This window comes from Camelina sativa, chromosome 5, assembly GCF_030686135.1.
Source record: "Camelina sativa cultivar CO46 ecotype springtype chromosome 5, ASM3068613v1".
NCBI lineage: Eukaryota > Viridiplantae > Streptophyta > Magnoliopsida > Brassicales > Brassicaceae > Camelina > Camelina sativa.
In genome coordinates, this window is record NC_141884.1 from 10,731,154 (window position 1) to 10,754,578 (window position 23,425).

General features: G+C 34.0%; 6 protein-coding genes and 1 pseudogene across 13 annotated transcripts; 5 read left to right on the forward strand and 2 right to left on the reverse strand.

Moving 5' to 3' along the window:
• The first annotated feature begins 1,172 nt into the window (after positions 1-1,172).
• On the forward strand, positions 1,173-2,974 carry LOC104786472 (F-box protein DOR pseudogene; annotated as a pseudogene). The gene is made up of 2 exons (XR_015598054.1): positions 1,173-1,277; positions 1,752-2,974. The product of XR_015598054.1 is annotated as an F-box protein DOR pseudogene (transcript).
• A 2,365-nt stretch (positions 2,975-5,339) lies between these two features.
• On the forward strand, positions 5,340-8,640 carry LOC104786473 (endonuclease III homolog 1, chloroplastic-like). 6 transcript variants are annotated; one of them, XM_010511893.3, is made up of 11 exons: positions 5,340-5,676; positions 5,764-5,873; positions 6,271-6,337; positions 6,582-6,632; positions 6,725-6,843; positions 7,147-7,213; positions 7,327-7,418; positions 7,608-7,745; positions 7,841-7,945; positions 8,053-8,136; positions 8,269-8,640. In XM_010511893.3, the coding sequence occupies exons 1-11, from the start codon at positions 5,508-5,510 to the stop codon at positions 8,413-8,415; spliced, it is 1,149 nt and encodes a 382-aa protein (XP_010510195.1). In that variant the 5' UTR covers positions 5,340-5,507; the 3' UTR covers positions 8,416-8,640. The 6 variants fall into 6 exon arrangements, 4 of the variants coding, with proteins under 4 accessions (XP_010510195.1, XP_010510194.1, XP_087306001.1 ...); XR_015556663.1 differs by having other exon boundaries at positions 5,424-5,676; positions 7,147-7,218; XM_010511892.3 differs by having other exon boundaries at positions 5,464-5,676; positions 6,573-6,632.
• LOC104786474 (gamma-secretase subunit APH1-like) lies at positions 8,605-10,744 on the forward strand. 2 transcript variants are annotated; one of them, XM_010511894.3, is made up of 6 exons: positions 8,605-8,969; positions 9,149-9,304; positions 9,404-9,489; positions 9,878-10,003; positions 10,157-10,284; positions 10,414-10,744. In XM_010511894.3, exons 1-6 carry the CDS (start codon positions 8,857-8,859, stop codon positions 10,555-10,557), a joined length of 753 nt encoding a protein of 250 aa, XP_010510196.1. In that variant the 5' UTR covers positions 8,605-8,856; the 3' UTR covers positions 10,558-10,744. The 2 variants fall into 2 exon arrangements, 1 of the variants encoding a protein (XP_010510196.1); XR_015556664.1 differs by having other exon boundaries at positions 8,683-8,969; positions 9,864-10,003.
• A 246-nt stretch (positions 10,745-10,990) lies between these two features.
• On the reverse strand, positions 10,991-11,981 carry LOC104786475 (pectinesterase inhibitor 5-like). Its single transcript, XM_010511895.2, has 2 exons — positions 11,686-11,981; positions 10,991-11,515 (listed from the first exon to the last, which is right to left on the reverse strand). The coding sequence occupies exons 1-2, from the start codon at positions 11,887-11,889 to the stop codon at positions 11,180-11,182; spliced, it is 540 nt and encodes a 179-aa protein (XP_010510197.1). The 5' UTR covers positions 11,890-11,981; the 3' UTR covers positions 10,991-11,179.
• A 2,553-nt stretch (positions 11,982-14,534) lies between these two features.
• On the reverse strand, positions 14,535-15,976 carry LOC104786476 (pectinesterase inhibitor 5-like). The gene is made up of 2 exons (XM_010511896.2): positions 15,717-15,976; positions 14,535-15,075 (listed from the first exon to the last, which is right to left on the reverse strand). Exons 1-2 carry the CDS (start codon positions 15,918-15,920, stop codon positions 14,713-14,715), a joined length of 567 nt encoding a protein of 188 aa, XP_010510198.2. The 5' UTR covers positions 15,921-15,976; the 3' UTR covers positions 14,535-14,712.
• Positions 15,977-20,510: 4,534 nt separating this feature from the next.
• Positions 20,511-21,173, forward strand: LOC104789117 (B3 domain-containing protein At2g31420-like). The gene has a single exon (XM_010514860.2). It carries the CDS (start codon positions 20,511-20,513, stop codon positions 21,171-21,173), a length of 663 nt encoding a protein of 220 aa, XP_010513162.2.
• A 333-nt stretch (positions 21,174-21,506) lies between these two features.
• LOC104786478 (uncharacterized) lies at positions 21,507-22,321 on the forward strand. The gene has a single exon (XM_010511897.3). It carries the CDS (start codon positions 21,569-21,571, stop codon positions 22,175-22,177), a length of 609 nt encoding a protein of 202 aa, XP_010510199.1. The 5' UTR covers positions 21,507-21,568; the 3' UTR covers positions 22,178-22,321.
• Positions 22,322-23,425: the final 1,104 nt, after the last annotated feature.

Sequence of the window (23,425 nt, forward strand, 5' to 3'; positions counted from 1 at the left end):
TAACCCAATATTATATAACGTTAATTAATCTTCAAAAGTATAACTATAGCACTGTGTATTATAGACCAGTTCGAGAGAAATTGGTACCAGAATTACTGAAAAAGAAGATGTTATAAAATATTTGATCATCAAGCAAATTCTTAAGTGCATGTTACATAAAGAGGATCTCCAATGGTAAATATGTTAGCAAATTTCTAAGCAATATTTTAACTATAAAAAGTACAAATTCATCAGCTAAAACCTTTTGTAAGATTATAGGTTTTCTGTTTTATTTTTATTTAGCTGTTAGCATTATCTCGTTTTAGTTGATTTTCATTAATATTTTAAAATGTCTTTAAAATCAATGTGGGAGATATTTATTGGTTAGGTGACTTGTGAATTATAGAATAAAGTATATCTTCCCATGTTTAGTTTGGAAAAAAATAATTTATTTACCGACTTTTTTTTATTTTTGAACTCTTTGCTTCTTTCTCGGCTAAAATAATATATACTCTTAGTAAATTATACTTTATCGACGAAAAAAAAAAAAGTAAATTATACTTTATTTTATCATTTTCTTAAAATTATTAATTTGTTTTTAAAAAAAACTGTAATTGTTTATTTTTACTAATTAACCTTTACATTTACAGAGCCGCTTATTCAACCCTTCTCACGAGGCCGCCTGGTTTTATCGAATTTGAATCATGAATCGCCAAATTCAAGGAACTGTATCTTCCTCTAAACCCATCTCCTTGAATCCTCTCTCGGATTCCAACTCAGGTTCTTTTCTCTATCACTCTTCCTGTTCAAATTCCATGGGAATTTTTGTGTTGTTGTTGCTGTTATTATCTTGACTAGTATGTTGCACTAGAACCAGCCAATGGAGCTTCTGGGTCGGAGATTCGAGTGTATACCCGGAAGAGAAAGCTAAAGCAGGAACCTTTGGAGATAACTCCCGGCAAAGGAATCAATGCCCACAAAGTAAGTTTCCTCCTTTGAGGAGGTTTTGGAGATTAATATGACCCAACCCACCCTATGGGGTTGTTTTGTGATCCTAGTGTGTTTTTTATTTTGTTGCCCTGTGATTATGCTTTAGCAAATGAGAGAGAACCTTGTTTAATTAGTGTTTCCATTTGTATCCATGACCTTGTGTTAGTAATACTAGTTTTTACAGTGATGTTTGTTGATCAATGTAGCGTCTTTGGTCTTTTCGTATTTAATGATGCAGCAGCTATGCGGATTACCCTATGATATACAAGATTTTGCTTACAAAAAGAACAATGGATCTCCTTCATCCAGTAAGTCTCTGTCTTTTCACATTCCAAACCATTCATTAAACTTAATATCAATCACTAGGTAGTAAGATATAGCCATAGAACCTGACTACTTTCTAAACTGGTTGCATGGTTTGTACTTGTCATTGACTGTCTTTACAGTTATAATCTGATTATGTCTCAGTTTTCCAAATGTTCTGTGTTTGAAGTTAACCTGGACCAATCCTATGGGGTAATTAGTGATCAGAGTGTTTGTGATTACGTTGCCTTGGCTTCAGCAAATTAGAAAAACCTTTATTAGTGTTTCAGCTGTTCCATGAAAAGATGAAATGAAAATCAAAGAAAGCTGTTAGAATATTTTCGTGGAATGCAAGAAACACCTCAAACCTCTTTGTATGTTAAGTTTTATTCTAGTCATTATGAATCCTGCGACGTTTCTTATTGCAAACTATATCATGTGTGCCGTGTCTAAACCAAAAAGGAATTTGATTACTGCAGACATGAATTCACGGTGGCAGACTGTGTCGGAGGCTCGACAAGCCACTCTTCAACGCCACTCAACAAATGCTGACGAGAACTCTGAACCGATCCCAAATGATCTCTATATTGAGATATTCTTGAGGTTGCCGGTGAAGTCTATAGCGACATGTCGTTGTGTATCAAAGCTCTGGGCCTCCTTACTTGGCCTTCCCTACTTCACGGAGTTGTACTTTACCAGATCTTCAGCTCGCCCAAGGATCTTGTTCGCCTGCCGAAAAGACAGTGAGTTGTGCTTCTTCTCGACACCTCAGCTTCTAAATCCTGATCAGAGATCGTCTCTTATAGCTGCCTCTTATCATATGAAAATTCCCTTCGATTGTCGCTATAATATTGTCAGTCCTATCGGTGGCCTTGTCTTTATCAGATATGGACATATTTTTGAGGGAAGGAAAACTCCAGAATTGTTGTCGGTGATATGGAACCCTAGCACCAGACAATCCTTAACCTTACCGAGACCTAATACAAGAAAGAGGCTTTGTCTTCAAAGCTATTTTGGGTATGATCCCACTGAGAAGCAATACAAGGTATTGTCAATGAGTGTGGAAGGGGATATCTATAAGGAGCATCAGGTTCTGACATTAGGAACTGAGAAACTGTCTTGGAGAATGATCGAATGTTGCATACCCCATAGTCATGGTTCTAAGGGAATATGCATCAATGGTGTATTGTATTATCCAGCCAGGGCTGACATCTATTCAGGGATAGGTATGATAGTTTGCTTTCATGTTAGGTCTGAGAAGTTCAGCTTTATTAAAATCTTGAAACCTTTCATTAGGATATTGCGTCCTACAACTACTCTGATTAACTACAACGGTAAATTGGGCTCACTTGTGTGGGAAGGGTCTAATTATCATAAAAGAAAAGGTTTTGAGATATGGGTTCTAGGAGACCCCGGAAAAAATGAATGGTCGAAGCATTTTTACGGATTGCCACTTCTGTGGCAGAATATACTTGCTAAGGACTTGTTAATGTTTGCTGGAGTGACTGGTACAAATGAAGTTGTGTTATCGTCACGCTATCCGTCAGACTCTCCATCTCAGCCTTTCTATGTTTTCTACTGCAATTTGAAGTGTAAAACTATCAGAAGAGTTGAAATCCAAGGAATGAAACCGATTATTGGTTATCACAATTACATATTTCTAGACTATGTAGAGGATGTGAAGCTTATACAAGCATTCTAAGACTTTATAAGTTGACATCTTGTAACATAGCTCGTTTGGCTCGTACGATGTTGGGATTCTTATGAGTTGCTACTAGTTTTGTGATCTTTATAAGTTGATGATGGTTTAATCTATTTAAATTAATTCTCTCTGGTCCTTTTGTCTTATTTCACTTCCGACTACAGTCACTTCTTGTTTATACAAAACTACAAGTACTGAAAAAGCCAGGTACATGGTTTATATAGAAATTGGCAGGAGGCCTATATATATCAAATGTTGGTAAGACAACAAAATTCATAATATCAAAAGGAAATGAACTAAATATGACAATATCTCCAAACACTTCCTTCGGTAAACATATGCTTCCTCATCAGTCATCGCACCTTCTCCCAACTAGTTCATGAGCCCTTGAGATACATATTCATGATATATTAGGGTGCACCAAAATCCAATGCCATTCCCCATCTATATCGAATTAAAAATAGGTTTTGGAAGACCATTAATTAAAAAAATTTTAAAATTTGTGTACTGACTGGCCGTTGCTAATGCTTCAACATTAGGGCACAACTCCAAACAAGAAAGCTAGATCTCAAAGAAGGGTGTAAGAGGAAGCTCATGTTCAACGGTCCAGGATCAAATTCAAAACCAACAAGGATTCCAGAACTGAAACGAACAATCAGCAACAACAGTAGCACCAACAAAACCGAGATGATCAGCAAGAACCAACCACCTATAATAAGGAACAGTGTGAAGAAGAACAAAAATTTTGCCGTCGAGGTTGAGGAAATCGAGTAAAATATCTTCAAAGGTGGTACCTATTGAAGCTACAGAAGAGACTGGAGAGATACTTAAAGAGCAAAAAACACCTAAGAAGCTCATCATGACACGCAAGTCCAGGACATTCTTGGAAGATGACTTTGCTTTAATGAATGATTTCTCTATAGAAAAGGCGGTGGGGCTTTGCGAGTTCAAGGGAAGAGAAGGGATAGATTCAGACTTCAACACTGATGGTTTCTTGTTCGACGATTCTCTATGAAAAAGAAAAGTTTGATAACCTGAGGATCATATAGCATCATACGGCTTAAATAGTGTATACTTGCCAAACTAACATATGTATTGGCCACAATTTTGTTTCTGGATTTGTATATCTGTTTGGATAGTATAAGGAAGCATTTATATGCATATACATGTACATGTGTTGGATCAATCAAAGAGCTGAAATATATGGTCTCATTGAGTTCAAATAAGATTCAAAGATCCTAATATATGACACTAGCAAATGTTACAAAATCTCAACTTATGAAGTATCAGAACGTTTCATAAGGTTCACGTCCTCTACATGGTCTAGAAAGATGCGAACGTGACAAAAACGGTCGGATGTCAATCATCACGAATGGACCCGTCCTCATTGCAACCAAAATCCTCCGTTTCCCCCGGAAGATATCCTTGAGTGTCGTTTGGATCAAAGGGAATGTGATTGAACTCTTGAGTCTCATTGAACCAGTCAGCAGACTTTGTTTCGCCAGGAAGAGCAGACTCTTTTTCCGCAGGAAGAGCAGACTCTTTTTCGCCAGGAAGAGCAGACTCTGTTTCGGCAGGAAGAGCAGACTCTTTTTCGCCAGGAAGAGCAGACTCTGTTTCGGCAGGAAGAGCAGACTCTTTTTCGCCAGGAAGATCGTCGTTACCAGAATCTTTGACAGGAACAATAGCAAAACAAAGACTAGTTTGCTCCAAATCACAAAGATCGTCTCTTTCACAATCACGAACAACTTGTACCACTCCTGTCGTTCGAAAACCCCATAACGAGAAAGAATCACCCACGTCGAGCGTCTTAACGTTGTCGTCAATCAGCTTTTTCCAGCCTTTAACAAAGGAGTAACTTTTCTCGCGCTTGTGTAACTCTATCACTCGAATTTTAGTTGGAGGATTTACAGCTACAAGAACAGCAACTCTCAAACCAACGGAACGCTTCGCGGACAACGTCTTTTGCTCTTCTTGACTCAAGAAACCATTCATTAGCTTCACATTGAAGTTTAGCCGTGACTGTTTAGTAGCAAAATCACTAGCAAACAACGTTTTCTTTGGAATGACAAGTTTTGCGTCATAACCATTCAACGTCTTCATTGCCTCCGAGACTAAATCCGGCACCGGCGTCGTGTCCATACTGTTTCTTGGACGAATTGCTGGGAAGCGTGATACAGAAGAAACTGAAAGAGAAGAGAGAGAGAAGAGAGAGCGAGCTAGAGAGAGAAGAGAGATAGAACCACTTTGTTGTGTTACTGTTATATATAGTCGTTGGGTGATACAAAAGAAATTGAAAGAGAGATACAACGAGTTCTTGATACTGATATACATAATTTGGTAAATAAGAGTTTTTCATTTTCTTGTTCTTGTGTGTGTCTCGTAAATTTTGGTCAGTCTAACTGAAAAAACGATTTTATATATTTGCGCTTCTTATCCTTAAATTAATAATTCTTCTAAGTAATAATAAATAAAAGAGTAACAAGAATATAACAAAGTTGCAATTTTTTACTTTAGGATTCTTCCAAGTTCTATGAGTCTCGTTGTTAACGGAGGAGCCGTTTCTTCAACCCTTGTTCACAACGCCGCTTGGTTTTATCGATTTCGAACCATGAATCGCCAAATTCACGGAGCTGTATCTTCTTCTAAGTCCTTATCCTTGAAAACCCAACAACATCATCCTCTCTCTGATTCCAAATCAGGTTCATTTTCTCTATCGCTCTATCTCTTCAAATTCCATGGAAAATTTGTGGTGTTGTTGTTGTGCCTAAACTAGTATGTTGCAACAGAACCAGCCAATGTAGTTTCTGGGTCTGAGACTCGAGTGTATACCCGGAAGAAAAGGCTAAAGCAGGAACCTTTGGAGCCTCTGCCCAGAAAAGGAGTCAATACCCACAAAGTAAGTTTCCTCCTTTTTGCTCTATTTTGAAATTGGAATTGAGGGTTTACAATTTTGTAGGATTGGGCTCTGGAGATTACACCTCCTTGATCTCAAGTTTAGTTTGATACTTTCTTGGGAATGAGTTTTACTTGGTTCTGATTTTGTCCCTATCATCCAAATGTCTTTATTTTTAAGAGTTAATCTGACCCAACCCTATGAGGTTGGTAGTGATCGTAGTGTTTTAGAATTTTGTTGTCCTGGCTATGCTATGATCATGATTCAGCAAATGAGAGGAAACCTTGTTTATTGTTTCCATTTTGTTCCATGACCATATATGAGTAACCTGTGTTATTATTTACTATTTTAGAGTCTATATGCGTTGCTTAATGCAATGTCTTCGTATTTAATGATGCAGCAACTACGTGGTTTACCCGATATAGAAGATTTCGCTTACAAAAAGAATGTTGCATCTCCTTCATCTAGTAAGTCTCATGATTGTATACACTCGGAACTTCACATTCCCAATCATTCTTTAATCTTAATATCAATCACCAGGTAGAATGAAACAGCCAAAGAACCTGACTACTTTTTAAACTAGTTGCATGATATGTATTTGTCATTGAATGTCTTTACAGATTTAATCTGAATAGAACTTGGTAGGAGATATTCTGTCATCAAGAAGATTCTTTAAACGGTTAAGAGGAATTCATTATCTAGTTTTTGCAGGGAGGTCACCAGAAACTAGCATCACTGCTGTGACTTCAGTCAAAACCGTAGGTATGTTATCATGCAGCGAGTGCCTTAATGATAGGGTTGGTGTGGTTTTTACTTTACAGATTTCTTAGTAACGGGTTAGTTGTATAATACAGGAAATTCGCCTGATAACTGGGTAGAAGTGCTTGAGGGTATTCGTCAAATGAGATCTTATGAAGACGCACCAGTTGATTCTATGGGATGTGATAAGGCCGGAAGCTTTCTGCCTCCTACGGTATAACTATCTTCCTCAATTTAGTTTTTGTGCGGAAGTATGCTATAGACACTGAGTTTCTAGCTCTTTGGGCTTGAGGTTTTTTTGTTTTACCGTATAAAGCACATTTGTCCTCAAGTCTTTTATAAACGTTGATGCACTTGTCCGTATTGAGTAGCTTAGGAAAGGATTCTTATTGTTTGCTCAAGAAAGTATCTTTCATTCCCTTTGTTGTTTTCATATTTCACGAGATCAAGCTATGCTTGAAAGCAGTGGGATGGATTGTTCGTGTTTTAATATTGATCAGTCTTTTGCTGTACCTAGGAAAGAAGATTTGCTGTCTTGCTAGGAGCACTTCTTTCAAGTCAGACAAAAGATCAAGTTAATAATGGTGAGGTTTGTGCTGTTTAATAAACAGTTATTTCACTTTTCTAATCATCGACATTTACAAGTTTCATTGATTATACATGCATACTTACTATTCAGACACTTCCAAACATGCAGCGGCAATACATCGTCTTCATCAAAATGGCCTTCTTACTCCCGAAGCCGTTGATAAAGCTGATGAATCAACCATAAGAGAATTGATCTATCCGGTATGTTATCCAAGTCTCGTCTTACTTCTTCACATCCACTGCAACTGGCATGAGCCTCTTGGTGTGCTAATTTCTTTACCAATTTCTCAAAAAAAGTGGGAAATAAGGAAAGGAATGAGAGTCTATATAAAGGGCCTTATTCTTAGTAAAATCTTGGTTACGTAATTAACAGCTTGCCTTTACTATCAGGTTGGATTCTATACAAGGAAGGCTACATATATGAAGAAAATAGCTAGAATTTGTCTAGTGAAATATAACGGAGACATTCCAAACTCTTTGGACGACCTACTGTCTCTTCCAGGGATTGGTCCCAAGATGGCCCATCTGGTAAAAGTCGACCAAATTATTTACTTCTATCTTGTGAGTTAGATGAAATGGTATCAAAAAGCTTCTTAAAGTTTTCTTCTATTATCACATGTCAGATTCTGCATATAGCATGGAATGATGTACAAGGTATATGTGTGGATACACATGTGCATCGCATTTGCAATCGACTTGGTTGGGTGTCTCGACCAGGAACCAAACAGGTACTTCGCAATTGGCTTAAATCAGAACTTGAATTGTGAGAAAACAGAGCAGATCGTCTTCTGTTTGCCTGTTCTTTCTAACACATACGTAATCTGTGATTTGCTAGAAAACTACATCTCCGGAGGAAACAAGAGTAGCTTTGCAACAATGGCTTCCAAAAGAAGAATGGGTCGCCATTAACCCCCTCTTGGTACGTCATCCCTCACCATTTCTTCTAACCATAAATATACACTTGAGACTATACAAATCAAATGAAAACATTGAATCATAACTTAACCAGCCTCCTCATTTGGACTCTTGTCTTGTTTAAAATTTGTAATAGGTTGGTTTTGGACAAATGATTTGCACACCGCTAAGACCTCGTTGCGAAGCCTGCACTATCACTAAGCTTTGTCCTGCTGCATTCAAAGAGACATCAAGTCCTTCATCCAAGTTGAAGAAATCTAACGGAAGAAGCAAAGAGCTATGATCCAAACTCCAAGATTAGTATTTTGATAACCCCCATTTTTGTGATCTGTTCCTCAGATTGCATTCTAGAAAACTGTAAGAGCGGGGATTGCTACAAAACCCACACAAGCCTCTTTGTTTGTACTTGTAAGGATGTTGTGGATGACCTTTGTAACATGTAAATAGAGGATTATAACAAGTTGGTAAACTCAAATTAGTAAGATTGCAGAGTATGGATTTCTCATAAGCCCAAGTAATTAAGTAAATAATCTTCTGGTGTTAAAATTTTATTCTATAGTTGAATTTTTTGAATAGCCACATAAAGATCTGATTTTTTTTGTTTCTTCCACAACCACAAACTGACAAAAGAAAGCATTTTTTTTATCAATTGATTGAGTTCACGCGAGGTCTTCGTTTGGAGTAGAGTTGAGCGACTAGTAGCGACGAAATCGCCGGAGCGGGCATGACGGTCGCGGCGGGGATCGGATACGCGCTGGTGGCTCTGGGACCTTCTCTATCACTCTTCGTCTCCGTCATCTCCAGAAAGCCCTTTCTCATCCTCACTGTTCTCTCCAGGTTCTTTCTTTCTTTTGGGTCTCTCTGCTTTTTTCTCTAATGATTCGATTCGAATTGTATGTTGGGTCTATCGTTTGAGCGTTTCGCGAAGACTTTCCTGGGAAAAAGTTAGGGTTTTGGAATCAAAAAACTTGAATATATGCTCTGATTTGATTTGATTTGGTAAATGATAAATGCAGTACGTTGCTGTGGCTTGTGAGTCTGATCATCTTGTCAGGATTATGGAGACCATTTCTTCCTCTCAAAGCCAATGTGTGGTGGCCTTATGCTTTACTTGTTGTCACCTCTGTTTGTTTCCAGGAAGGTCTTCGTTTTCTTTTCTGGAAGGTTTACAAGTAAGTTTCTTCTTCTTCTTCTTCTTCTTACTACTGTTGTTCATGCTACATCATAACTAGAATCCTATCTCAGCTTGTTATTGTGTTGTTGTACTGAAGGAGGCTTGAGGATGTTTTGGATTCCTTTGCGGATCGGATCTCAAGGCCCCGTCTGTTTCTCACTGATAAGCTGCAGATTGCTCTTGGTACGTACGCACTCCGGTTTAATTTCTGAATATCTTTAAGTTTATTTCATAGATTGTAGTCGGCTTTTGTGTTAGTCTATATTATCAGGTAGGCAAACTCTTGCTCTCTGATTAAGAAATATGAAGTAAAACAGGTTGCAAGTATCTTGATCTTGAATAGGATTTGGATATTTCTGTCTTGGTCTTAAAGCTTGTGAGAAGCTCGAGCGAACCTTATTTTGGCATTCGTTTCTGGTTGTGCATCCAGAAGGAGAATGCTGTAGAATAGGTTAGGTAACGATATAGCTGAAACTAACATGGAAGTATGGAACCCATCCAGCACCTGTTATGCATCCCATTTCTTACTCTTTTGACATGATCTAAGACTATTCCAGTCAATTGCATGCAGCTGGTGGCTTAGGTCATGGTGTGGCACATGCTGTCTTCTTTTGTTTGAGCCTCTTAACTCCAGCGTTTGGTCCAGCCACATTCTATGTCGAAAGATGTTCCAAGGTGCCATTTTTTCTCATCTCTGGTGAGTCAACTGAACCCCAAGTTTTGTTCTTACAACAGAGATATTATTAAGCTTTGCAACTTCTTCATTGAGTCGCTAGTGGTTTGATTTTTTTTTTTTTTGGTCTAGTGCACTAGTACTCATGTTGTAATATTTACAACCATGTCTTTACAGCAATCATTGCTCTTGCATTTGTTACGATCCACACATTCTCGATGGTCATTGCTTTCGAAGGGTATGCAAAAGGGAACAGAGTAGATCAAGTAATAGTTCCAGTCATACACCTTGCTGCTGGAATGTTGGTAATAAGATCTCAGATTTTCAAATCTCACCTGTATTCGCTATATATCCTTTGCTGATCACCATTTCATAATATTCTTTTAAACGTGATCTTTTGTTATTTTTTTGTTTTTCTTGGCTCCTCTTACCAGACATTGGTGAATTTTGCATCGGAAGGTTGTGTGATCGGTGTTCCTCTTCTTTACCTTGTGGCATCCTTGACTCTTGTGCATTGTGGAAAAATGGTTTGGCAAAGGTTGTTAGAAACCCGGAACCAAAGCAGCGCCTCACGGTAATCTGGCCTCAGTCTCATGTCTCATCTAAAAATAACAGTAGAACGTTCGTTAGCATCATTGTATCTCTTGCAAACCTCATTCGTCTTTATCCCCTAATTGCTTTGAAACTTGAACGTTATGTTTTTTCACGCACTTATGATCCTAAACTATATTTTAAGAAAGCCGAGAAAGTTTTATATCGATAAAATCGTAGTTCTGCGTGACAAACTCTGTTGATCATAAAGAGGTTCGTTGCGTTGGTCATTGTCATTTTTGGTAATTGGTATTAGGTCTCAGTCATATATAAACCACAATTTTTTCAGTAATCTTCTCTATCCTTTCCACTACTACATTAGATGTCCTTTTTAACTTTTTAAGTAAATGGTGATTGTACAAGAAAGAGTTTCCTTCCTTAGCCTTCCGAGTTTGTTGAGAGAGACGAAGAAGAAGAAGAAAAATTATGTTAACATTCACTTTTTTAAGTGTGAAGCTAACCCGGTTTAACTCCGGTTTACAATACCAAATCACAATTACAGACTCAATTAGGTGAGGAGGCTACGATTGTCCCACTAGTCTATTATTATTCCCCAAAATTTATTACACGGTGGTCATGCAATATCAAAATTACGGTACAAGTTTAAGGTTATTTAAGCTTTTGGAAAATAAGAAAAACGATTCCAGATAGCTTGGAAACATTTGTGTTATAGAAAGTGAGAGGAGACTTTTGTATCGGACCACCCCTTCTCCATCCGTTTTCGCAGTCGACCACAGCGTTGGTGCCAATTTTTGCCTGTTTCTCCATTTCCCAATACGATTTTTTAAGTGCAAGTTCCCAAGCAGTCTGAAACTTAGCCGAAGCGATTCCGTAATTCCTCCTGCAAACTCCGATCCGTCTCTTTCCATTCGGACCACTGTACTTTCCACTGACTGTGCCAATGTGGGTGGTTGCGTCGTCCACTTGAATTTTTGACAGCGTTATCTGATAAAATGTTTCCAGTCTCCCATTCGAATATGCGACTTTTTTTTTTTTAATGGATTTACTGCATATATGTGTTTTATTGATAGGTTTGGTATTCAATATATGTTTTGGTCCATATGTTTTATTTAGATTGAAATGTAAATCAAATATTCAACGTATAACAACATTACCGCAATTAAAAGCACGTCGTGGAGGTCACGTGCGGCTGCTATTCGCGGATCCGACTCGAGGGATGTGAGGCAGAAGGAGAAGTCAGTAGTCTCTCTGCATAGGTTCTCGACGTCTCTTTTTGGAATGGCGTTTGCTGTTGGAAAAGCAAACAATAACAACGACGTAATAAGAATGCAGATATGGTTTGTAAGCATTGTGGCCATTTCGAGAAACGAAAGTTGTTATTTATTCTCTGTGCGTTTCAATATCTTTTTGAACTTTTATCTTTTTTTTCTTTCTGAAAGCTAAAAACAGTAATGAGAGATTCCTTACTAAATTAGAAAACTCTGTATCTGCATCACCTGAAAGACAGGATTATTATATAGAGTATAGTTTTTGCTTTTCAGTTTCTGCTAATTTAGGAAAACCGATATTTCTTGAATGCGGTTTTATTAAAATTGTAACATGCATCTTTAAATGTTTGGTCAAATATTACAGGAAAAGAAAATTAAATATCTATACTAGTATTTTTGCAGTTTTTGCTCAAAAATACTTTGTGGAAAGTTTTTACATTTAATGCATTGACTGTAACTAATATTAAAGTTTGAAGAAATTACCTATAATATTAGGTAAGTCAAAAATACATTTACCTATAATTAATTTTAAATATTTACCTATAATATTAAAGTCAAAAATACATTTACCTATAACTAATATTAAAATCATATATTTATGTTTGAATGAGGTAGAAAGATTTCCTTAATTAATTCAAATCTTTCTACCTCATTCAAACATTTATATATGATTCCCTTTTTATTTGAATTTATATTTAAATTATCTTTTATTCTTCTATAATATATTTAGTTAACAAAAATTGTGATTTTTCTGCATTTGATGTTTACAAATTTTTAAAAACAGACATATATTACTCAATAGATGAATAAATAAATATGGGTACAATATCCCACATCGCTTAAAAAAATTAGGCAATGGTTCAGAGTCATACTATAAAAGATACCAAAATGATTCATAATACAAATGAGTAGAAAACTTGATCACGCAATCAAACTTAAAAAACTTATATTTGGTTTATTCCGGTTCTTTTTTTTAAAGATTTTTAAAAAGTTAAATATTATGAATATTTATATTTTTTTTAGAAAGTTAAACTTTATAAAATGTTAAAAATATTAATAATATTTAAACGTTTATGAAGTTTGAAATATTATAAATATATAAACTATATAAGAAGTTCAAATATTATAAATATTTAAACTTTTTAAAAAGTTAGAAGACCTTTAAAAGATTAATAATATATTTAAACTTTTACGAAACTTCAAATATGAGAAATACTCAACCGTTTTAAGAATTCTAAGTATTATAAATATTAAAACTTTATAAGAATCGCCAATCTTATAAAATGTAAATGGTTACAATCTTAATAAATAACATATCAACTCAATCTAATATTTATAATATAAAACAATAAATATTAAAAATTAAGATGATATAGTGCAAGTTAAAATATCTCGGGACGGGTTTTGTCGATATTTATATAAATTTAAAATATCATTAATTCGGTGTTACACGGATAAAACATCATTTCATTATTTTGTTAGCACTATCGGTATCAGAAAATAGACATATCTAAATCAATTGATTAAATAAATATTATGTAAAAAATAAATTATATTGCAGTATTATATTGTTTAAACCATAAAATTAACAATTATTATATAATTATAACATATTTAACCAACAAATACGATTTATAATTTAAATGTTTTAGTTATAAATAATTTGCTCTGCGGTGTACTGCGGGTCTTAATCTAGTTATAACTAGAAGCTGGGTGGATATCTCAAAATATTTTATTTTATTTTTTTTAATATAAAATTACTATTTATTTAAAGAATATATCAGCAAAATAAAATCTGACATTTTAAATATATCATGTGTCCATAACAGTTTTTCAAGGTTTCTCAACTGAGAAACGTTTCTTACTTTTTTGTTATTTTTTATTTTTTAAATTAGTGAGAAGTCAATTAAGAAACCTCCAATGCAAATGAATGCCAAATGGAATAAGCTAATATCTCAATTCTCAAGTAATTTTGTAAATTTGAAAAAAATACCCTATTTTTGTTTACACTTTTGAGAAAATACCCTCTTTGATTTTCCTTTTTTTTTTTTTTCAAATATGTATCATTACTAAAATAGGCTAACATAAACTTAATAATAATAAACCACAAACATTTTATACTTTAAATTTGAAATCACCTTTTTAGTACTAATTATATATTTAGTTTTGACGAAGTTTTAAAATAACTAACAATTCCAAAGATTTATTATCCTATTTTTTTTAAAAAAAAACTAATAATAATGAATAACAATGTTCTAACTATGTTAAGTCATGATTTTGTTAAATCATGTGTTATTGTCATAGTGCATATTTTGATGATTCATTATTATTTAACACATACAAAATAATGTACCATGCAAACCAAATCAAAGAGAATCGTTGAATTTAAACAAACTTAGATGGTATGTTGAGTTGAAAGATGGGTTTGGAACGTCGGAGATTTGTTCTTATATAACATAACAAATATTAAGCTGTAGACTTTGTAATATTTAGATATTATCTTGTTAATTTTTCAATAAAATCAATAAACACTTTCGGTTAGAAATATATATAACGATAATTGATATTATTTCGAATTTAGTTTAGTGTATCTCTAAATTTCGAATTTAGTTTGATATATTAAAAATATATCTTAAATTTAAATCAGGACAAAATTATCATTTTATATATTAAATATTTAGTTTTTTATTAAAAATAGAAATGGGGTATTTTTCAAAGTATAACTCAACAGCCAATTTTGTAAATCATATAATTATATTAACAATATCCCAAATTACATTTTAAATATTTGCTGCTAGAAAAACAAACCATATTAATTTGTACAAATCTGATATACGAATTTCATTATTGATGTTTCATACTAAATATACTTTCTGCTTGTATTGTCAGTTTTAGTACCTAATTCTCAGGTAATTAAACTCCGATATTGTAAGTCTTGCCGATAATAACATGAGTGATTTGGCACAATTTGATAACGTTAAGGTAATAGAAAAGAAGAGGAGACTCTTTCTTTGGACCATGCTTTGACCATTCGCCTTCGCACTCGCTCACGGCCTCATAACCAGCTTTCATGCGGTTAGACAATTCCACACGGTCCGCTAATGCCTTGGACTTTTTTTGTCCAACTTCCCAAGCCTTGTGAAAACTATCGGCTGCAATCTCATATTTTTTTTCGCATACTGCGATCCGCTCCTTTCCAAGAGGATCAACATAAGTTCGTCGGACATTGTTGATATGCGTGATCGCATTGTTCACTTGAATTTGGAGTTCAGTTGCCTGATAAGATCTCAAATCATATATATTATATATATTGTAGAATATTAATAAATCACATTTTTCCTATAATATTCTCTATTACTACTTTGAGTATTCTCCATTTATGAGTTAATAATACAAGAAATGTAGGTTACAAATTTCTACTACTCCATTATAACCCCTAAATTTTATTTACATTGAACAAACTTTTAAAGTCTATATATTTGACTACATGATCTGACTTACCAATATTCTTAAAGAAGGTGTTATAATGATTAAATTAAAATCAAACTAAACTTAGTGTCAAATTCTACTCAGTATATTTTTTTCTTGATTTATAATATTTTAATAGTCGTATAACTAATTAATAAAAAAAAATTCTAAATATTTATATATATATAATTAATTGTATCAATTTTCTATATAATTTATATGTTAGATATGCTTGGATCGAAGCAGAGTAAATATTTACGTTTCAAATTTAATATGCTTTGTTTCATTTTTAAAAATAATTAATTACTTTGGTTCGTCGTTACAATTATTCAGTTCTCTTATATTAAATCGAATTAGAACATCGATATTACGAAATCTTTTTTTTTTCTACCACGTGAATTTCTTCATAATTAACACAAAATAAGTAAAATTGTCAGATGAGTTATTACCGCAATCAAAAACATGTCACTGAAGTCGCGGGCGGCTACTATACGTTGTTGGTCCGACCCAATGTGTTTCAGGCAGAGATCTTCTTCGAATGTCTCCTTGCAAAAACTGTGTACGTCTTTGATTGGCATTGCATTTGATTTCGAGAATGCAAAGAGCACTAATACTAACAACAATGAACGAAAATTATTGAATTGTTTTAACATCGTGGCTACCTTATTGAGAAACAAAGGTGTATCTTTTTGTTTTGTTTTATATATTTTGTTTGTGTGTATGTGTTTTATTTATAGTTGGAATGAAAGCTAAAAAGGGCCGGTAATAATAATTTATGGATGAAGATTCCTCAAAATTTTGGGAAAATCTACGACTCTGAATGGTAGCACCTTAAAATAGTAACAAAAAAAAAAATGGTAGTTTAATGTTTGGATTTACAATGTCATAACTCCTACCGAAATCAACGATCCTAATTAACGTCAAACTCACAATCTGATCAGGTTTTGAACAAGTGTTGGTTTATGGTTGGTTTGCGTTGCGCCATGATTTGACATATTTATATATGTACATATTTATATATGTACATATTTATAGTGGATCCTAATTAACGTCAAACACTCTTCAAGTAAACGCTGCAAACGTCTCATCCATGACTTGTGCAACAGTTTCCTCCCAAAATCTTCATGAAGGGCAAGTGTTCTCCAAGATGCCTCAAGCCGCTATTACGTACTAGTTATAGAAACTAAAGGTTTCTTGAACAGCTAGCTCGGCTTCGTCTTTGTCCATGACACAATCGTCGTGTTGTATATATCATATATATATCATATATATATAAATACTATCTTACCTTCCCTGTAACCATCCTCTCGATGTTATTGAACGTTAGATCGTACAAGAGAGACTCGAGCATTAACTCATTTATTGATGAAGGTACGTGAGATCTAGAGTCTCGTGAGCATACTGTCGATTTCTTCTTTGCCGATGTGTAAGGAAACGTGTCAGACGTTTTGAGGAGACGATTGAGAGAGAAAACACGTAAACATTACACCGGGAGTGGCAGTAACGTCTGGCTGTTATGGTCGAGTAGTTGCAAAACGATGTATTTGGAGGGCTAGGAAATAAGGGCGGTTTGTGGATGTCGTTTTGACCTGAGAATCATTCTATTGCCAGTGAGTAGTAATGTAATTTTCAAACGATATAAAGTGATGGAAACAAAAAAAAAAACACTCATCTATATATACATTTTTAGAGACATTTATGAAATAAATCTTGGAGTTGACACTTATTTACAATCATGCCATTAACATTAATTTTACAATTATTTTTTATTTTAAATAATATCAAATTTAGAATCTAACTTAAGAAGATTTTCTCTAATTCAAATTTCTAAAAATATCATACCAACACCCATTAGCATTAAATATTTTATATTTAACTAATCCATTCTCTAAAAAACTTTTGATAATAACTTATTTTCATGTGTTTGAAAGTCAAGTGATTAAACTGTTGATAATAACTTTAATTTTTTTAAAATTTTGGGGCCCGAACTGACAAAAATTGTTAAAGAAAATTACTTCTTCACTGAAATGTTTTCCAGTAGCTAATATATTAATATATAGATTTTTTATCCATACTAATAAGAAACAATTGATATAAATCAATCTTTACAAAAAAAAAACACTCCACCATTTTAATAGACTTGCACAATTATAAATACAAAAATGTTAAATGATATAGAGATAAAACAACCAAAATTACAAAGTCAAATTATAGTATACTCATATAATTATGAAAATAGAATATATTATGTAATACTATAATTTTTAAAAAAATTTGGGGCCCGAACTGACAAAAATTGTTAAAAAAAAAATTACTTCTTCACCGAAATGTTTTTTAGTAGCTAATATATTAATATATATATTTTTGATCCATACTAATAAGAAACAACTGATATAAATCAATCTTTACAAAAAAAAAAAAAAACACTCCACCATTTTAATAGACTTGCACAACTATAAATACAAAAATGTTAAATGATATAGAGATAAAACAACCAAAATTACAAAGTCAAATTATAGTATACACATATAATTATGAAAATAGAATATATTATGTAATACTATTAGCTCTACATTGTAAATGAAAAAGAAAAATCACAAAAAATATATTTGTTGACTAAATTGAATTTAATGAACCACTACATGTAGACAATGGAAATTGTACACTACATAATGTATTGATGTAAAACTATAGTAGATTAAAAATACAAAATATATTATATACATCTATAGTTAATATAATAAAGAAATTTTATTTTGTATTTCTAAACAAAATATATAGTCCCGCGGTGTACCGCGGGTGAATATCTAGTCTTATTATATAAAATTGGGTTTTGAAAGTTAATCATTAACAAGATTTTGACATGTATCAAGTTATCAATCTTAGCTTTCGACATGTGTAAAAGTTAATGTTTAACGGGAGAAATTTGATTACAACAAAAATAAATATTTTATTTTAAAAAATATTAATAATGTAAAAGGATAATTATCAAAAATTACAGAATTTATAAAAAAATAAAGTTTTTAAAATAATTATAATAATATTATATATATATATATTTTTCATAAAATTTGAAATTATAGTATTATTTACTTATTTTAAATTTAATTTATTAAATCTACCAAAAAAATAGAAAAAGAGATTAAGGAAAATATACAGTTAATTATTAATTCTAAATTTTTTTAAATACTCACTTCTATATATATTGTCTTATATTTAAATAATTTATTCAAAAACACTGTTTTCAACTTTGTTTAATTGGGAAATGTTTTTTAATGGGAAGGTAAATTTTTTTATTTTTTTTAAACCAAAATTTTCTCCTACTTTCAGTTGGGAATATGTAAGATTAATATTTTGACCCAAAAAAAGAATAATATATGTGTTTCTTTTCCTAATACTGAATTTTATAATTTATTGTAGTATTTTTTGATTGTTTTGTTTTATTTATATCTTCATCTTTGAATTATTTGAGATTCATATAGTAACGTGCTTATAATTTTCAATTGTTTCTTTAATTGTGTCAAATTAATTTTCTTCTAATTTCTCAACCTTCATTGGTTTGTCATAACCCTTTTTTTTTTTGCAAACATAATTGTTACCATTATTCATTCAATCGCAAAGGGAGATAACGAGTAAAAGCTCATTAACCTAATGGATAGATAAAATATGCTAATCGAACACAAGCTTACAACAAATATAGGTAAATAGATTAGAAAAACATAAATCGTTGTTGATAGATCCATAGGAGCTCAAAGACTGTGACACCCTGGTTTGCGGAAAGGTTTAAAAGAATTGATTTGGCCACATATGTCACCAAAATGCACTTATTTTTCCGGTCAAAGGTTCTGAGAGAACTTCATGATGGGTGACCTCCTAGAAGTGATTGTCGAAACTGTGTGAGTGAGGACAAGACACAGGAAAATATCATTTGTTGATTTGTAGGATCTGTAAACAAGTTTTTAAAGCCTCCCAGACGTAGCAAACCGGCCATCGAATATGGGTGAGTCCACGGGTCGGGAATAGATGTAGGGCCCATTTAGAAAGGTGGGCCCATGGACTGAGAGTGGACATGGGCTCACTAAGCAAGGTGGCGGTTGAGGCGTTACAGAGACAGATGCTACATCATGGTGTGTCAAAGATACTTCTACGAATACATTGGGAAATTTAACATTAGTTACTATCAAAAGATTTTGTGACGTTAGAAAAAGTTTTTTACTTTAATTGGTTGTCGGAGAAAGCCATTTTGAGATAGCAAAAGACGTGAACATGTTCTCTCCACACAGGAAGAAGACAGAGCTGAGGTTCTCTCTATAGTGGAGAAGGTTGGACGCAAGGTTATTTTCCCAAGGGAGGAAGGTGGAGGAGGTTGGACGCAATGTTATCTCCCCAAGGGAGGAAGGCGGAGCCAAGGTTCTCTCCACGGTAGAGGAGGTTGGACGCAAGGTTCTCTCCATAAGATATGAGGGCGGAGCCGAAGTTTTCTCCATGGTGGTCATACATTATTGTGATGATACATCATCGATTAATATACTATGTAATATATTTTTTATTTAAAATATTTTTTGAGCTGGCAATTTTAGTAATTAAAAAACTATGCAGAAGTGAAAGTAAAATAGTTGGCTTAATGTTTTCATATAGACATTTTCTAGGTGGTGATAAAAATATATTTGTAACATAAAGTATATTTAGGCGTAAAAAATATAATTTTAATAGTAACACACATCAAAAATTTGTAAGTTGATATAAATCAGTGTATTATAACAAAAATACAATTTATAAATAATGTACAACAATTTTTAATATACTTTTATTAAATATAATTTAATTTATAAAACTTTAAACCCTCACCTAGTGTTAAATAAATGTTAAAAAATATATGACATTGTTAATTTCTACTTTGGCTGACCGTATTAATTTTAATATAATTTTTGTTCGTCATTAACCTCAAAGAAAAAGAACATTAACAAAAGAGAAAATAAAGTGAGTACTAAAATAAAAATTATCATTAGAAGATTTTATTTATAGTCTTCCTAGGGTTTAACTAGTTCAAGTTAGATTGGGAAAATAAAAAAAAAACAAAACCGAATCCTAATAAGAACCTGAGTAAGATTACGTTATTTAAGGTGATCATTACAATACTCTCTCTCCCTCTCTCTCTTTAGCTCGCTTCCTTGCTTGCAAAGAAACATCTTTCTCTTTTGTAGTTTGTTTTCGTTCTATATCTGGGAGAGAATCAAAACACAATGGTGGAATCTGATGAAGAAGATTGTAAGTTCTGGAAGCTGGATATGTTGGAAGAATCAGCTAAAACAGTTCTCGAAAAACAAAAGAGAACCATTGTTGATGATTTTCCAATACCCGAAAACATCAATGATTCTTCGACACCAGAGTGGCTTGTGAAAGTGATGGAAGAATGGGAAGGATACGATCCAAAGCTGATCATAAAGAGGAAGTTGCAAAAGACAGACCTCGACAAAAGCCAGTCGTGTCTCTCAATGCATGCTACCCAACTAGAGACTTTAGATTTTTTGACAGAGGAGGAGACCGACACCCTTGAAAAGCATTGGAATTTGACCCAAAAAAGGAAAGGAAAACATTGGAAGAAGTTGAAGACTGATGATGATCAAGAGGAAGGTTTGAAAGTGGATTTGGTGGATCATGAGTTGAATAACTATAAGGTTGATTTAAGGAAGTGGAGTGGTAACAATGGCAAGTGGAAATATGTATTAACCAATGGTTGGAACAATGTGATTGACTCCGAGATGTTTGAAGCCAATGACGACATTCAAGTCTGGTCCTTCCGTTATGAACAAGGAAAACTCTGTTTGGCTCTCTCTCCTCCGACCCGCTCCGCTCAGAACAGCTCCTCTAGTACTCCTTCCTCAAGTTGTCAAACTATTGCTTAAACCACAAGGAACAAGTGGTTTAGGTTTCACACAATTTTTTTTCCCCCTTTTTCTGGTGTTCAGTTAAAAATTGGATGTTTATCCAGGAACTTTTTTTTTTTTTTTCTGAATTATTTTGATTGGTTTTTTTGGTTCAACAATTTGATTGGTTATAAATAAAAAATTAACTACCAATTTTGATTAGATTTTTCTTAGCTGCTGGTATTAACTAAACCAGAGTAATTGAAATCATACCAAATCCGGTTCGGTTCAGTTATTAGATTTGAGTTCGGTTCGGCTATAAACCGGAATTGTAACCTTGTCGTCTCCATCGACTGACTCATATAAAAGCTCTCAAAACCCTAAATTTGTTCAAAACCTCTCACAGCCACCAGACTCAAAAGAAGAAGAAGAAGATGGCTTGCACCGTAGATTTCCGGTGCCTAGACGAAGGATTCGGCGGCAAGACCTACAAACGTAAGAGAGAATCTCAAGAACAAGCTACCGCCGCCGAATTAATCGGCGATGAAGCGTCGATGGACATCGATCTGAACGGTCCTCCATCAGCGAAACGAAGCGCCGTCGCATCTTCAGAAGATCCAAACAAACCAATGGCTGTGGCGGTTGAGAGACCGAAGTACGACGGTGTAATCGCCGGGAAAGTCTCGGGAAGGAACTGGAAACAGCCGCGAACTCATAGATCTTCGGGGAGGTTTGTGAGGAACAAGGGACCGGATCTGGAAGAGATGAAGAGGCAGAAGGAGATTAAGAGAGCGTATAGGGAGAGGATGAACGAGCTTAAGGAGGAGATAAGGAGTAACAAGGTGGAGAAGAGGAAGAAGAGGGAAGAGAGGGAGAAGAGGAAGAAGGAGAATGTAATGAGAACTGGTACTAAGCTTCAGATTATTTCAAACCCTAAGACTTTGAAGAAGATTGCTAAGTCTAAGAAGAGGAAGCAGCTTAAGAATATTCCTGAGGAGATGTTGAGTCTTGGTGGTAACAAGAAGAAGAGTATCAAAGCTTAGTTTTATTTTGATAAGGCAAGTTTCAAGTTTTGTTTTGTATTTTTCAATGTTGATGATGATGGTTAACAATGATCTGCAGCTAAGAACTAAATGTTGTAGAAGAAGTTTTAATAGTGAGAAACAGTGTTTTTTGCTTTGCTTCAACAGTTTGAAAACCCATCCTTTTGTTTTGCAGTTATGTATCACTCTTTTGAGAAACCAAAAAAGTAAACTTTGAGATGATTTTTGTGAATCTGACAGGATTATAGCTTAAGTATAATCTAGTTAATCAGATTTTTGATTATGATTGTTTGTTTGACTCCAAGTTATTGCATCTTGGTTATGTGGTTGTTCATTTGCTATTCTTGGCTCTGTTTCTTGATGAGGATATTGGTGTTTATGATGCTACCTTTTGCCATTATTAGTGCGATATAGATAGGCATTGAGGATTGAAACTGAGCTATAAGACCAAGGTTAAGTCTTGATATGGATGGTTATATACGAGATCAATTCACTTGTAGTTGAAGGACAGATCAATTCATGAGTTACCAGACATTGTGGTTTCATTTCGATAATGGTTTGATTCAATGAGTTTGTGTGTTCTTTATTCCTCTTGCTTGGTTTGAGCTGATTCTAGTGAATATTTATTTCAATTGTAGTCCTGTCCTGTGTGAAAGAGCTTTATCAAGGGACAGGGGTTCACTAGATGAGAGACGGATTATTTAACATAGAGGGGATAGATACATTATATCAGGATTGTTGCCAGATGAAGTGGTTTTGTAAACAGATAAACCTCGAACTGGTTTCCAAAGCTCCAACAACACGACAAAGGCTTTTAACATGAATCTAATAGTAGCACAGAGAAATCATGAAACAGAAATTCCATTAACAAGCCAATATGCATATCCACACAAAGTTGCCACACGTTCACGTAGAGCAAAACAATCAAAGAGACCAGACCACAAAGTCACATATATCCGTGTCACTTTCTCTGTTTCTCAACAGATATCATAATCTAACAGTCGAGGAAAACTTGCAGACACCTAATCATTTGTCGCAAAACGGTGGAACTTAGATTCATTAAAGAGATCGAAAAGTTGTATAATATATCAGTCTTTAGATTTTGTTACGAAACACAGTACACATTTTTTGCTATATTAGGTGGGACAATGACTCGTGTGCAACAATCTAACTGCTCCGTACTCGTCTATATACGTTAGGTAGGTTAATTGTGTATCATTTGGTGAGAGTTGGTCTTGGTCGCATAAA

Excerpts from the sequence above, each read along its gene's own strand:
- LOC104786473 (XM_087449875.1), top strand. The coding sequence starts at position 5,508 with ATGAGTCTCGTTGTTAACGGAGGAGCCGTTTCTTCAACCCTTGTTCAC. Across the intron at positions 7,419-7,607 it reads TAAGAGAATTGATCTATCCG|GTTGGATTCTATACAAGGAA; the intron begins GTATGTTATCCA and ends CTTTACTATCAG. Across the intron at positions 8,137-8,268 it reads TCGCCATTAACCCCCTCTTG|GTTGGTTTTGGACAAATGAT; the intron begins GTACGTCATCCC and ends AATTTGTAATAG.
- LOC104786474 (XM_010511894.3), top strand. The coding sequence starts at position 8,857 with ATGACGGTCGCGGCGGGGATCGGATACGCGCTGGTGGCTCTGGGACCT. Across the intron at positions 9,490-9,877 it reads TAAGCTGCAGATTGCTCTTG|CTGGTGGCTTAGGTCATGGT; the intron begins GTACGTACGCAC and ends AATTGCATGCAG. Across the intron at positions 10,285-10,413 it reads ACCTTGCTGCTGGAATGTTG|ACATTGGTGAATTTTGCATC; the intron begins GTAATAAGATCT and ends TCCTCTTACCAG.
- LOC104786475 (XM_010511895.2), bottom strand. The coding sequence starts at position 11,889 with ATGGCCACAATGCTTACAAACCATATCTGCATTCTTATTACGTCGTTG. Across the intron at positions 11,516-11,685 it reads ACGACGTGCTTTTAATTGCG|ATAACGCTGTCAAAAATTCA; the intron begins GTAATGTTGTTA and ends ACATTTTATCAG.
- LOC104786476 (XM_010511896.2), bottom strand. The coding sequence starts at position 15,920 with ATGTTAAAACAATTCAATAATTTTCGTTCATTGTTGTTAGTATTAGTG. Across the intron at positions 15,076-15,716 it reads GTGACATGTTTTTGATTGCG|GCAACTGAACTCCAAATTCA; the intron begins GTAATAACTCAT and ends AGATCTTATCAG.
- LOC104789117 (XM_010514860.2), top strand. The coding sequence starts at position 20,511 with ATGGTGGAATCTGATGAAGAAGATTGTAAGTTCTGGAAGCTGGATATG.
- LOC104786478 (XM_010511897.3), top strand. The coding sequence starts at position 21,569 with ATGGCTTGCACCGTAGATTTCCGGTGCCTAGACGAAGGATTCGGCGGC.